Genomic DNA, 14,882 nt, shown 5'->3' with positions numbered 1-14,882 from the left:
TCTGTTGTCCTTGCCATCAGGGTCATCAAATGTGATTGAAATTGTACCTTTTCTAGTGGCTTTTTAAGGTGGTTGTGTGTCAGCTTTATGAGGACACTTTCATGTTAACTAAGAATGTGGAAACATGAAGAACTGCAAAAAATCCGATCCAGGCAATGCAATAGAAATGAGGCTGGAGGCCTGAGCTGTGAAAGGAACCCCTCTGTCCTGGCGGAATACAATTCCAGTGGAGCACAGAAGAGCCCCTGCCTGGCTTCCAGTCTCCTGTTGCTCCCTCATTCTGACTGTACACAATGCTTTGTTCTCTTTGATGGAACATGGGAGGCAGATATGGAGTACCACGGAGCAGGTTTTACAGATGTGATTTCGTTCTGCTTTGAAAATTTTCCCAAAATGGTTAGTTTGTTTTCCCCTCAGGTGGGCATTTTATAAGTGTTGCTTCTTACAGTTGGTAAATTCAGAAAGGCCCTCCCATGCCTTTGTCCCCCCTCCAATCCTCCCCTCCCCCGCCCCAGTTATGCAATGCAACACAGCAACCCCAAGAACCAGAGAGCCCTGCTGGACTCTGCAGTAGACAAAAGCAGAGATCCCATCTGGGGCTCCTTCAAAGCAAACTGCTGTTTTTGCAACAAGCTACTGGATGGCGATAAAAAAGGTTCTTACCTGTTTACTTAATGGGTGACTGGCCTCTTTGCTTTTATTTAGCCATCTGTTCTGGTCTGTGTCCCTTTAAACTTGTGAGATCCATCACCTCATTTAAGCTGTTACCTTGACACATTGCAATGTTGTGGACATAATGATTCCACAGAGGAGCAAATTAAAACGGTTTTTCATGATTAGAAGGTTAAATGAGGTAAGGCTGTGGTACTTAGTGGTGAGATAAGGGTTTTGAAGAGGCAGAGCACAAGGGATTTTCGGGTGATTGGAAAATTAGGCTGGCAAGACAGAACGATGGTGCTTTTACAAATTACAGAGCTGAGCGAGAAGGAAGGCTTCCTATGGGTGGCTCTGACATCTCGGTCTAGTTCTGCTGCTCAGATGCAGGCTGTGACTGGGCCCAGGGAGGACAGAGGTGCTGGCTTTGGATTTCTTTTCTTCCTTGGTGGGTTCTGTGAAAAGAGACATGAAGCTGATTCCGCCAGGAAGTAGTGAACTGAAAACACAGCAACTACAAATATTCAGTTATTCCCAGAAAGCTACTTGGCTGCCATTACCTCTGATGAGGAATCACAGGTCAAGCCCGTTGGTAAAAGAATAGTTCACTGTGTCTTTACTCTGCACTTCATGGAAGAGTTGCACCTGGGGTCTGCCCTTAGCTCTGTTCCTCTTCTTGCCCTGGCATTGACCTTCCACCTGACTCCATGATGATTCCATCAGGATGACTCACCACTCCCTGAAACATAGTACCTGGAAAATCAATTGTTTTATTTTCTTATCCACTTAAATTAAGTAAATTCCTGCTCTAAGTGCTGTGGTTTCTCCTGATACGATCAGTACTGTTGTAGGATCCAGACTCCAAGTCTCGGGCATCTCGGAATTTTCTGTCCCAGGAGTAGCCCAATTCCGTTCTTTCCCTGTAGATCGAGTTGCTCATTTTTTTTTCACTTTATTAACTCCCTCTGCCTCTGCCCTGGTTTCCACCTTTCATTACCTCTGTCATGACCAACTGGAATGGCCTCCTAACTATTTGCTGCCTTCCTTTTCTCAACCCTTGCAACCAAGTGCCTTACACACTGACATTTGGTATGGTTTTTAATTGTCACCTTTAGCTGGTCCCCCTACTAGAAGAGAAGCCAATCTGGGAAGTAATATTTGCTAGTTGTCATGCATCTAATTTAAAATCGATTAGTGATTTCTGATGAGGTAGTGCATTGTTACTGCTGGCACCAGCTTTCCTGAAAGCTTCCTTCCTCCTTCCCATCCATTTGGCACGCCACCTCCACAGTGCACTTTCCAAACCAACATCTGATCCCGTTTGTTCCACATTTAGACTCCTGGGTGCTACAGTGTATGTCCAGACTGCTTGGTGTAAAGTAGCAGACCTTCCATCAGTGATCACATCTTTTTCTGACTAACTCCACTCCCTCTGCCCTCTTCAAAGCCTACTCTCGAAATCTATTTCTTTTCAGCATCCCATACCTTCTTCGTCAGCCTCCTGGATTCTGAAATGTTGTTAATTCCTTCGTATTGATCTCCCTTGACCCTCCCTCACCTAGCACACACTGTACAGTATCTGAGGCAGTGCACCCTAAGATTATCATATGTGTTTCTAGCTGTTCTCCTTCTTCATGTAACAGTAAGACCAATTGCTGTGGTTGTGAATAAGCCAATTTTTTAAACTTTTAGTTGCAGCATAGTTTTAAATTTATGAAACAAAAATTCTGAAGTAGTACAAATAGTTCACATGTACTCCACAACCAGCTTTCCCAGTCATTAACACCTCATGTTAATGCATTTGTAATAATTAATTAACCAGAGCCAGTTTTCCCTATTTTTTTAATCCAAGCACTCTCTATCCCTCCCACTCATCCCACTATTCCCCTCTAATAATCAATATTCTGTGTTCCCATTGAGGTTTCTTTATAGCTTCCACATATGATAGAGAACATTTGGTATTGTCTTTCTGTGTCTGACACATTTCATTTAACATGTCTCTGGTTCCATCCATTTTGCTGCAGGTGACAGGATTTGATTACTTTTTTATAGCTGAATAATATTCTATTGTGTATATATACCACATTTGCACCTGAGCATGTGCACATTGGTTAATTTCATATCTTGGCTGTTGTGAACAGTATGGCAGTAAACACAGTGGAGCAGATATCTCTGATGCAATGATCTTGTTTTAGATATATGTATCAGTAATGGGATGGCTGGATCTTTTGTATATTCTTGTTGTGTGCTCTCTTCCCTCTACCTAGAAAGCTCTGCTGCTCACATATTACTATTAATAAAGACATTTGTATTTGAAAGTATAGTAATTGATTCTAGTTTTTAAAAAAACTCCATACTATTTCCGTAAGGGCAGCACTAAAAATTTACATTCCTACCAACGAGTTCCCCTTTCTCTGTTGCTAATACTCGCAGCACTATATTGAATAAGAAGAGAGAAAATGGACATCCTTGTCTTATTCTAGATCTGAGGAAAACTGCTTTCAGCTTGTCCCTAGTAACCATGATATTTTTTGTGATTTTGTTATTTACAGTCTTCATTTTGAGTTACATTCCTTGTATACCTAATTTTTCCCCAGAACCTTTTGTTTAATGAATACAGACTTCATGCATTTCATAAGTACAGCTTTAGGAAGATAATGATTTTTTCCACTGTACCTGCCTTCCCACCTACACTGCCACCACTTTTCCGCCTCCCTCTAATATTGCCATTCTTATTTCTAAGATCTATTTTCAACTTTATACACGTATGATTTACTCTAAGTAAAGAGTTAAAAAAATTGTATGAGAAAAAAAATGTTCCTCAATGATTGAAAAAAGGGCTGTTCGAAGTCACTGAATCTCAAAGTGTTAATTTCACTTCTATAGATTACCTTTTAGGTGCTCTATTAGTTATCACAATAGATCAGGAAGAACATGTGGTATTTGTCCTTTGGGACTGACTTATTTCACTAAGTATGATGTTTTCCAGTTTCATCCATCTTGTTGGAAATGACAGGACTTCTTTTCTTTTTCTCTCTTTTCTTTTCTTTCTCTCTTTTTCTTTCTTTCTCTCTTTTCTTTTCTCTTTCTTTCTTTCTCTTTTCTTTTTCTTTCTTTCTCTTTTCTTTTTTCTTTCTTTTTCTTTCTTTCTCTTTTCTCTCTCTCTTTTTCTCTCTTTTCTCTCTCTCTCTTTCTCTCTCTCTCTCTTTCTTTTTTCTTTTTTTTTTAATAGCTGCTTAGTATTGGATGGTATACATATCCCATAACTCCTTTTATCCAGTCTTCAGTTAACAGACATTTGGGTGGATTCCATATCTTAGCTATTGTGAGTTGAGCTGCAATAAACATGGGGGTATAGATAGCTCTTTCATATGCTGATTTCATTTCCTTTGAGTAAATTCCCAGGAGAGGGATGGCTGGATCCTATGGTAGGCCGGTATTTACATTTCTGAGGCATCTTCATGCTATCTTCCTTAATGGCTGTACCAGTTTACATTCCCACCAACAGTGGATTGGGGTACCTTTTCTCCCACATCCTCACCAACATTTATTGTTTGTTGATTTTGTATGAAAGCCATTCTAACAGGGGTAAGGTGACACCTCATTGTGGTTTTGATTTGCATTTCCCTGATGGCTAGTGATCCTGAGCATTTTTTCATGTGTCTGTTGGCCATTTGGACTTCCTCTTTTGAAAAATACCTGTTTAGGGTGGCGCCGCAGCTCAGTAAGCTAATCCTCCACCTGCGGCGCCGGCACCCCGGGTTCTAGTCCTGGTCGGGGCACCGGATTCTGTCCCGGTTGCTCCTCTTCCTGTCCAGCTATCTGCTGTGGCCCGGGAGTGCAGTGGAGGATGGTCCAAGTGCTTGAACCCTTGCACCCACATAGGAGACCAGGAGAAGCACCTGGCTCCTGCCATCGGATCAGTGTGGTGCGCTGGCTGCAGCGTGCTGGACACAGCGGCCATTGGAGGGTGAACCAATGGAAAAGGAAGACCTTTCTCTCTGTCTCTCTCACTGTCCACTCTGCCTGTCCAAGAAAAAAAAAAAGGAAAATGCCTGCTTAAGTCATTTCCTCGTTTCTTAACTGGGGTATTGTTGAGTTTCTTGATCCCTTTATGTATTTCGTTTAATAATCCTCTATCAGTTGCATAGTTTGTGAATAATTTCTCTCATTCTATTGGTTGCCTCTTCATATTGCTGTTTCTTTTGCAGTACACAAGCTTCTCAATTTGATATAATAACATTGGTTAATTTTAACTTTGATTGCCTGTGCTTCTGGGGTCTTTTCCAAGAAGTCTTCCTAAGCAAATGCCTTGGAAGTTTTCTCTGATGTTCTGTAATAATTTGATGGTATCAGATTGTAGATTTAGGTCTTTGATGCATTTTGAGTAGATTTTTGTGTAAGGTGTAAGATAGGGGACTTGGGTCGTACTTCTGAACAAAGAAATCCAGTTTTCCCAGCACCATTTGTTGAAGAGAGTCTCCCTACTCCAGGAATTGATTTTAGCTCCTTTGTCAAAGATAAGTTAGTTGTAGATGCATGGATTGATTTCTGGAGTTTCTATTGTATTCCATTGGTCTATCCATCTGTTTTTGTGCCAGTACCAACCTGTTTTGATTATGACTGCCCTGTAGTGTGTCTTGAAATCTTGTATTGTGATGCCTCTGGCTTTGTTTTTGTTGTATAGGATTGATTTAGCTATTTGTGGTCTCCTGTGTTTACATATGAATTTCAGCACTATTTTTTCTGTATCTGAGAAGAATGTCCTTGGTATTTTGACTGGTATCTCATTGAATCTATAAATTACTTTAGGAAGCATGAACATTTTGATTATATTGATTCTTTTTATTTATTTATTTGACAGAGTTAGTGAGAGAGAGAGACAGAGAGAAAGAAAGGTCATCCTTCCGTTGGTTCACCCCCCCAGATGGCCACTACAGCCTGAGCTACACCGATCTGAAGCCAGGAGCCAGGTGCTTCTTCCTGGTCTCCCATGCAGGTGCAGGGACCCAAGCACTTGGGCCATTCTCCACTGTCTTCCCAGGCCACAGCAGAGAGCTGGACTGGAAGAGGAGCAACTGGGACTAGAATCCAGCACCCATATGGGATACTGGTGCCGCAGGCGGAGGATTAACCAAGTGAGCCACAGTGCTGGCCCCGATGATATCTGAGGCCAGAGTGCTGTTTAGGACATCTGCCATTCTATGAGTCTGCTGTGTATCCCACTTCCCATGATGGATCGTTCTCGCCCTTTTTGATTCTATCAGTTAGTATTAGCAGACACTAGTCTTGTTTGTGTGATCCCTTTGACTCTTAAACTTATAAGTGTGATCAATTGTGAACTGAAATTGATCACCTGGACTAGTGAGATGGCACTGGTACATGCCACCTTGATGGGATTGTATTGGAATCCCCTGGCACATTTCTAACTCCACCATTTGGGGCAAGTCTGATTGAGCATGTCCCAAATTTTACATCTCCTCCCTTTCTTATTCCCACTGTTATATTTAACAGGGATCACTTTTCAGTTAAAATTTAAATATCTAAGAATAAGTGTGTGTTAATCACAGAGTTCAACCAATAGTTCTAGAACAAAAAAAATACTAAAATGGATAAAGTATTACATTGTACATCAACAGTCAGGACAAGAGCTGATCAAGTCACTGTTTCTTATAGTTTCCATTTCACTTCAACAGGTTTCCCCCTTGGTGCTCAGTTAGTTGTTGCCGATCAGGGAGAACATATGATATTTGTCCCTTTGGGACTGGCTTAATTCACTCAGCATAATGTTTTCCGGATTCCTCCATCTTGTTGCAAATGACTGGATTTCATTGTTTTTGATTGCTGTATAGTATTCTATAGAGTACATGTCCCATAATTTCTTTATCCAGTCTACTGTTGATGGGCATTTCCAGACAGGGATGCCCACTCTCACCACTGCTATTCAATATAGTTCTGGAAGTTTTAGCCAGAGCTATTAGGCAAGAAAAAGAAATTAAAGGGATACAAATTGGGAAGGAAGAACTCAAAACTATCCCTCTTTGCAGATGATATGATTCTTTATTTTGGGCATCCAAAGAACTCTACTAAGAGACTATTGGAACTCATAGAAGAGTTTGGCAAAGTAGCAGGATATAAATGCACAAAAATCAACAGCCTTTGTATACACAGGCAATGCCACGGCTGAGGAAGAACTTCTAAGATCAATCCCATTCACAATAGCTACAAAAACAATCAAATACCTTGGAATAAACTTAACCAAGGATGTTAAAGATCTCTACGATGAAAATTACAAAACTTTAAAGAAAGAAATAGAAGAGGATACCAAAAAATGGAAAAATCTTCCATGCTCATGGATTGGAAGAATCAATATCATCAAAATGTCCATTCTCCCAAAAGCAATTTACAGATTCAATGCAATACCAAACAAAATACCGAAGGCATTCTTCTCAGATCTGGAAAAAAAATGATGCTGAAATTCATATGGAGGTACAGGAGACCTTGAATAGCTACAGCAATCTTGTACAACAAAAACAAAGCCGGAGGCATCACAATACCAGATTTCAGGACATACTACGGGGCAGTTGTTTAGCTCTTTGAGATGCACTGATAGCTCATTTATTTGGTGCCTTTCCAGTTTCTTGATGTACGTACCAGTTGCTCTATGCTTTCCTCTTAAGACTGCCTTTGCCGTATCCCATAAATTTTGATATGTTGTATTGTTGTATTCATTTGTTTCCAGAAGTTTTTTTATTTCTCTTTTGGTTTCTGCTATGACCCACTGTTCATTCAGGAGCATATTGTTCAGTCTCCATGTTTTTCCATATGTTCTAGAGAGTTTCTTGACTTGTTGATTTCTACCTCCATTCCATTGTGTTCATACAAGATGCATGGTATGAATTTGATTTTTTGGAATTTGCTGAGACTTGCCTTATGGCCTGTCCTGTGGACTATCCTAAAGAAAGTTCCATGCACTGGTGAGAACAATATGTATTCTGAAACAATAGGATGAAAAGTTCTGTCAATGTCAGTTAGGTGCATTTGATCTATAGTGTCTATTAACTGTTTTGTTTCCTTGCTGATTTTCTGTCTGATTGATCTGTGGATTGCTGAATGTCGAGTATTGAAGTTCCTCATTACTGTATTGGAGTTTATCCCTTTAGATCCACTAATATTCCTTTTAAATAACCAGATGACCTGTTTTTAGGTGTGTGTACATTTATTATAGTCATATTTTCCTATTGAATTAACCCCTTAATCATCACATAGTGTGCTTCTTTGTCTTTTAAAATAGTTTTTGTATTAAATTTTATTTTGTCTTATATTAGGCTACAACAGCTCTTTTGTGTTTCTGATAGCAGGGAATATCTTTTTCCATCTTTTCACTTTCAGTCTGCATGTATCTTTATTGATGAGATGTGTTTATTGTAGGCAGCAAATAGATTTTTAATCCATTCTGTCAGTCTATCTTTTAACTTGAGAGTTGAGGCCGTTTACATTCAAGGTGTCTATTGATAGGTTATGACTTGGCTCTGCCATTTTCCCATAAATAATGCTATTGTTTACTTTGGATTTCCTTTGTACTTTTACTGGGAGATTTTCTGCTTTCACCTTCTTTTATAGTGATAAACATGTTTCTGTGTTTCTGTGTGTAGCACATGGTTAAGCATCATTTGCATTCTGAACAAGTGGTGACAAATTTTTTCAGTTTCTGTTTTGGAAGGTCTTTATTTCAGTATTTTGGAATAGTTTGAAGGGTATTGGGATTAGTTCCCTTTTAAAAAATATTTATTTAAAAAAGTTATAGAGAGAAGAGAAGAGAGAGAGAGAGAAAGAGAGAGAGAGAAAGAGAGAGAGAGAATGAGAATGAGAATGAATCTTCCCTACACTGGTTCACTCCTTAGTTGGCCACAGCAGCCAGGTCTGGGCTAGGCCAAAGCCAGGAGCAAGGAGCTTCTTCCAGGTCTCTCACAGGGGTAGAAGGGGCCCAGGTACTTGGCCATTGTTTGCTGCTTTCCCAGGCCATTAGCAGGGAGCTGGATTGGAAGTGGGACATCCAATACAAGAACTGCAGCCCATATGGGATGCTGGCTGGCACCATGGACAAGGGCTTAACCCACTACGTCACAACAGTGGCCGTGTAATTAGTCCTTTTTTAAATGTTTTATAGAATTAAGCTGTAAAGCCATCAGGTCCTTAGCTTTTTTTGATGGGGAACTTTAAAAAAAAGATTTATTTATTTATTTGAATGGCAGAGTTACAGAGAGGCAGAGACAGAGCGAGAGTGAGTGAGCGAGTGAGTGAGTGAGAGAGAGAGTGAAAGTCTTCTGTCTGATGGTTCACTGCCCAGTTGGTTGCAATGGCTGAGCTGCGCAGCTCAGAAAGCAGGAGCCAGGAGCTTCTTCCAAGTCTCCCATGAAGGTGCAAGGGCCCAAGAACTTGGGCCATCTTCCACTGCTTTCCCAGGCCATAAACAAGAGCTGGATTGGAAGTAGAGTAACCGGGACTCACAGCAGCATCCATATGGGATTCCGGTACTGCAGGCGGTGGCTTTACCCACTATGCCACAGTGCTGTCCCAGATGAGAGATTTTTAATTACTGCTTCAATCTTATTATTTATTATAGGTCTGTTTATAGTTCCCATATGTTCTTGATTTAATCTTTGCATGTTACATGTATCTAGGGATTTATCCATTTCTTTGAGGTTTTCCTGTTTGTTAGCATGTGGTTGTTCATATCAGTTTCTTATGATGGTTAGTATTCCTGGGGTATCAGTTGTAATGTCTCCTTTTTCATCTCTAAGTTTATTTATTTGAATTTTTTCTTTGTTCTTTGGCTAAAAATTTGTCTATTTTATCTTTTCAAAAAGGATTTTTCTGTTTTGTTGATCTTTTGTGTATTCTTGTCACCTGCTCTGTGCCCTCTACCTAGAAAGCTCTGCTGCTTACATATCACTATCAATGAAGACTCATGCCTATTTTAAAGTATATTTATTATCATTTACTTGAAAGGCAGAATGAGAGAGAAAGAGATGGAGACAGAGACAGAAATAGAAATAGAGATCTTCTATCTGTTATTTTACTCTCCAAGTGTCTGAAACAACGAGGGCTGGGCCAGGCCTTAGCCAGGAGCTGGAGCTCTATCCAAGTATCCTACATGGGTGGCAGGGATCAGAGGACTTGGACTATCATCCATTGCCTGTCAAGGTGCGTAAGCAGGAAACTTGATCCAGAGTAGAGTAGCCAGGATGTGAACTGACCATCTGATATGGAATCCAGGTTTCTCAAGCAGCGACTTAACCTACTGAAGCACAAAACTTGTCCTAAGACTCATGTATTTTGTCAAACTTAATCTTACATATATTTCTGCTTTCTCCCACCCCAAATAAATGTAGTTGTTCCTGCTTTTATCCATCACAAGACTTTTAGGAGAATGTTATTATGCTTCTGTGCTTGAAATTTTCCTTCCTCTTTTTATTGGCTTTTTTGTACTTTTTGTTCCACATTGTGTAACACAGATTTCCCAGCCCATAGAGGGTGCTAGGTACAGAAACAGAAGAATGAGTTATAATGAGACTGTATTGACAAGGATGTGAAAAAATCATTCTTTTATGCATTCAATCATTTTATTCCTAATTTTGATGAGTGCCTGCAGTTTATGTAAGATACTATATTAAGGACCTGGAGTACAGAGATCAATATGACACATACTTCCAAATTTCTCTAGAACTCATAGTTACATGGAAAAAGAATCACATAGATAATTACACAGTGAAAAAATTACAGTAGATATGTCTACAAAGTAAAATGTTGGAGTGACAAGACTTCGTGTCTCTCTTAGTGTGGGTGGGTTGGGGATAAACATGCGGTGGGGAGAGGATTGAGCAACTAAGACTTTCAGTAGTTAGCATTCCCTGGTTTGGGCTTTACAAACTGAATAGGAGTTTGCCAGGAAGCCAGGGATGTAAGGAAGTGTAGAATTGGAAAGTTAAAGTCTAATAAGTTGTTCTGCATGCTTGCAGAGTCCCAAATAACCACATGATTATTGTTTTGTCTCCAAGTGAAATTACCTAAATGATAGAATCCTTTGAGCCTTATGAAAGAAAAAGAGGAATAAAGGGATCCCTGTGACTGCTCTTGGTTGCAAATCATTCATTCTTTTTTTTTTTTTTTTATTGTTTTGTAGAGAAAGTCTGTGATTGCAGTGAGCTTCATAGCAGCATTTCTTTTCCTGCTGATCGTGCGTCTTGTGAATGAAGTGAATTTCCCCTTGCTACTAAACTGCTTTGGACAACCTGGTGCAAAATGGATACCATTCTCCTACACGTACAGGCGGCCCCTTCGAACTCATTATGGATATGTGAATGTGAGAACACAAGAGGTAAGAGCTCAGAGGGTTACCCAGGATTCAGAGGGTATCCAGGGTAACGGCTTTTCTTTAGGAGCAAGATGGCTTCCAATCCACTGAATTTACTGTCTGTCCTAGACAGCTTCTATGGGTCCCTGACAACATCCTCTGTTTTCTCATTTTTTAGATACTTACTGACATGTGTCTAAAATGTGCTGCCCCTCCTACAGCAAATCTTCTGATAAACTGGCTTCATATGGTGTCAGGGAAGCAATTACCTGTTTTCCTGGTGGTTTGTGGCATACCATTTATATCCCTCCATACAGAAACTCTGATCAGCAGTGACCAGCTGGAGAACTGGCCGGCTTTATTTCCTGTAGGTCAACTGGTTGGGGACAGCTCTTTATAGAACTTCAGAAAAGCATTTGTACTCTTTAAAGCTCTGTAATCCTGAGACCTGCAGCTAGAAAAGGCCAAGCTGATTTTAAAATTCGCAGTGGCTGCAGAGATAATGGGATTTAAAGAGTTTTCAAATTTAAAGGGGTTAAAATAATTTAAAACCTATAATCACTGAACCTTTAAATCTTTGTAGCCAGTTGGTAGTACAGGAGCGAAGGGAGGTATATTGATAATTTGAAAGTGCACACAGTGCCAGCACTTTGGCTAGCAAGTATTTGTCTCATGAAATAAAAAAAAAAAAAAATAATAATGTACTTCACAAAATGTAGGAGGTGTGCAAAAGGGGTTAATAAAATTGTTTTCACTATTCATTTTTGTGGAGTGGGATGAATGTGAGGTTAATATTCGTAGATGCAGAGTCCAAGCCTTGTTGGTGACAAAGCTACAGCCCAGCAGTGGGTCTACCTCTCTTGAGAGGATTCTGGATCCCCTGGAGAGGTCATTTTGTGAAGACTTGAGAGGGGAGAGTCATGCATGTGGCCCTCCTCCTGTTCTGGAGTTATTCTTAGCATCCTGGGAGGGATGTTGAAAGCTGAGGTAGTCTGTCCTCTTTTGCAGGCTACATCCTACCTGAGTCATGGTTTCTGGTTCATTTGATTCTTTGAACATTGTTTCTGTAGCTGCAGGATTTACAAGCTTTTTATTAGACCTTTATAGCTGAAAAAAAAAAAAAGTAACATTATGGCATATAAATTCCTAGGAGTCTTGCTTAATGTTTATCCTTTAATTGGTTTTAAATTAATTTTTTAAATGTCCATTGCTTTGTTGTCTCCTAATTGATTGCCTATATAAAACTAAGTCTCTTTGAGAATAGTTTGCTTCACTCTCATCTTTTGTAACTTTTACTTTAAGTTGTCATTTACTATTCTGAAATTCTGTAGTATGGTATTAATCATTTCACACGTACCTGTTACTGGTCAAAAATGAAACATGTGGCTTACTGATGACTCTCATAAGGGAAAGACTACCAAATATCAAAGACCCTTGGTTGTTTTTAAATATTAATGAATTAAATTTTGGAGTGTTACAGGAAAAACAGACCCAGGGATGTAGTTATTTAATTAGTTATTTTTTTTTTATTTTTAACTTCAATAAATTTATTTTTCTTCTTTTAGACCATTTCATGTCACAAGCTGAATTTGAAACCCTGTTTTTTTTTTTTAACTTTTATTTAATGAATATAAATTTCCAAAGTACAGCTTATGGATTACAATGGCTTCCCCCCATAACGTCCCTCCCACCCGCAACCCTCCCCTTTCCCACTCCCTCTCCCCTTCCATTCACATCAAGATTCATTTTCGATTCTCTTTATATACAGAAGATCAGTTTAGCGTACATTAAGTAAAGATTTCAACAGTTTGCTCCCACACAGAAACATAAGGTGAAAAATACTGTTTGAGTACTAGTTATAGCATTAAATCTCAATGTACAGCACACTAGGGACAAAGACCCTACATGAGGAGTAAGTGCATAGTGACTCCTGTTGTTGACTTAACAAATTGACAGTCTTGTTTATGGCATCAGTAATCACCCTAGGCTCTTGTCATGAGCTGCCAAGGCTCTGGAAGCCCCCTGAGTTCACTGACCCTGATCATATTTAGACAAGGCCATGGTCAAAGTGGAAGTTCTCTCCTCCCTTCAGAGAAGGTACCTCCTTCTTTGATGACCCGTTCTTTCCACTGGGATCTCACTCACAGAGATCTTTCATTTAGGTCTTTTTTTTTTCCCCCAGAGTGTCTTGGCTTTCCATGCCTGAAATACTCTCATGGGCATTTCAGCCGGATCCACATGCCTTAAGGGCTGATTATGAGGCCAGAGTGCTGTTTCGGACATCTGCCATTCTATGGGTCTGCTGTGTATCTCACTTCCCACGTTGGATCATTCTCTCCCTTTTAATTAATTATTTTAACTGGGCTACCTGTGAAATCCTTTTGATAATGTTTATAGTACAATGACTTTGCCAAAGGATATTGAGTATTACTTTGATCCTGTAGACATTACTTCTTTTTTTCTTAAAAAAGCTTCATTTGTGTATTTGAAAGGCAGAATTATGGGGAGAGAAAGAGAGAGAGAGAGAGATCTTCCTTCTGTTGGTTCACTCCCAAAATGGCCACAATGACCAGAGTTGGGCCTATTAGAAGCCAGAAGCCAGAAGTTTCTTCTAGGTCTCCCAAGTTGGTGGCAAGGGCCCAGGTACTTGGGCTATTTTCTGCTGCTTTCTCAGGCATATTAGCAGGGAGCTGGATCAGAAGTGGAGAAGCCAGGTCTTGAACCAGTGCCCATATGGGATGTCAGCATCACAGGAGGTGGTTTTACCCACTATGCCACAGTGCTCGCCCCTAGATGTTATTTCTTGGGAAGAACCATGATGACTTGCATGAGTTCAGACCTTGGAATCACACAGGCGTGGTTTGGGTTTCAGTTCTGACACTTACACTCTGAAAAGCAATATCAGCTTTTGGGTAAACTTGTTTAAAAAAAAAAGATTTTATTTTATTTGAAAGTCAGAGTTACATAGAGAGAGAAGGAGAGGCAGAAAGAGAAGTCTTCCATCTGCTGGTTCACTCCCCAGGTGGCTGCAATGGCCGGAGCTGTGCCCAACTGAACCCAGGAACCAGAAGCCAGGAGCCTCCTCCTGGCCTTTCCATGCAGGTGCAGGGGCCCAAGGACTTGGGCCATATTCTACAGCTTTCTCAGGCCATAGCAGAGACCTGGATTGGAAGAGGAGGAGCCGGGACTAGAACCGGTGCCCATGTGGGATGCCGGCACTTCAGGCCAGGGCTTTAAGCTGCTGCACCACAGCGCCGGCCCCTCCTTACTTTCAAAATACAGATAAAAGCACCAGCTAGGGGCCGGCGCTGCGGCACAGTGGGTTAAAGCCTTGGCCTAAAGTGCTGGTGTCCCACATGTGTGCCAGTTCTAGTGTCGGCTGCTCCATTTCCAACCCAGCTCTCTGCTGTGGCCTGGGAAAGCAGTTGGAGATGGCCCAAGTCCTTGGGGCTCTGCACCCATGTGGGAGACCAAGAAGAAGCTCCTGGCTTCTGGCTTTGGATTGGCACAGCTCCAGCCATTGCGGGCATCTGGTGAGTGAACCTGTGGTTGGAAGACCTCTTTCTCTGTCTCTACCTCTGTCTGTAACTCTGTCTTTCAAATAAATCTTAAAAAAAACAAAAACAAAACAACAACAACAACAACAACAAAAACAAAACACCAACCTGATAAAGTTATTATGAGGCTTAAATAAGACAAAATAAATGAGGTGCCCAGCACCAAATAGATGTTCAGTAATTAGTGTCTATTATTTCCCCTGTACTGACCAGCATGCCATGAAGTGTTCAGTATGCTTAGTACAAAAATGCAAAATCTGGAGTGCCAGAATTTATTTTTAAATTTTAAAGATCCTGTATTCAGGGCAGTAAAC

General features: G+C 40.5%; 1 protein-coding gene across 2 annotated transcripts in view; it reads left to right on the top strand.

The window, feature by feature from the left end:
• The window catches only part of ST6GALNAC3 (ST6 N-acetylgalactosaminide alpha-2,6-sialyltransferase 3), a 615,791-nt gene that overhangs the window by 243,914 nt on the left and 356,995 nt on the right, over positions 1-14,882 (top strand). For both annotated transcript variants that reach the window (XM_070078239.1, XM_070078238.1), the window contains exon 2: positions 10,841-11,035. In XM_070078239.1, the coding sequence (XP_069934340.1) occupies positions 10,841-11,035 (195 nt within the window). The remainder of the gene's footprint in view (positions 1-10,840; positions 11,036-14,882) is intronic.

Source organism: Oryctolagus cuniculus, chromosome 7, assembly GCF_964237555.1.
Source record: "Oryctolagus cuniculus chromosome 7, mOryCun1.1, whole genome shotgun sequence".
NCBI lineage: Eukaryota > Metazoa > Chordata > Mammalia > Lagomorpha > Leporidae > Oryctolagus > Oryctolagus cuniculus.
Note: the sequence above shows the minus strand (reverse complement) of the source record. Positions and strands in the feature narration are given on the sequence as shown.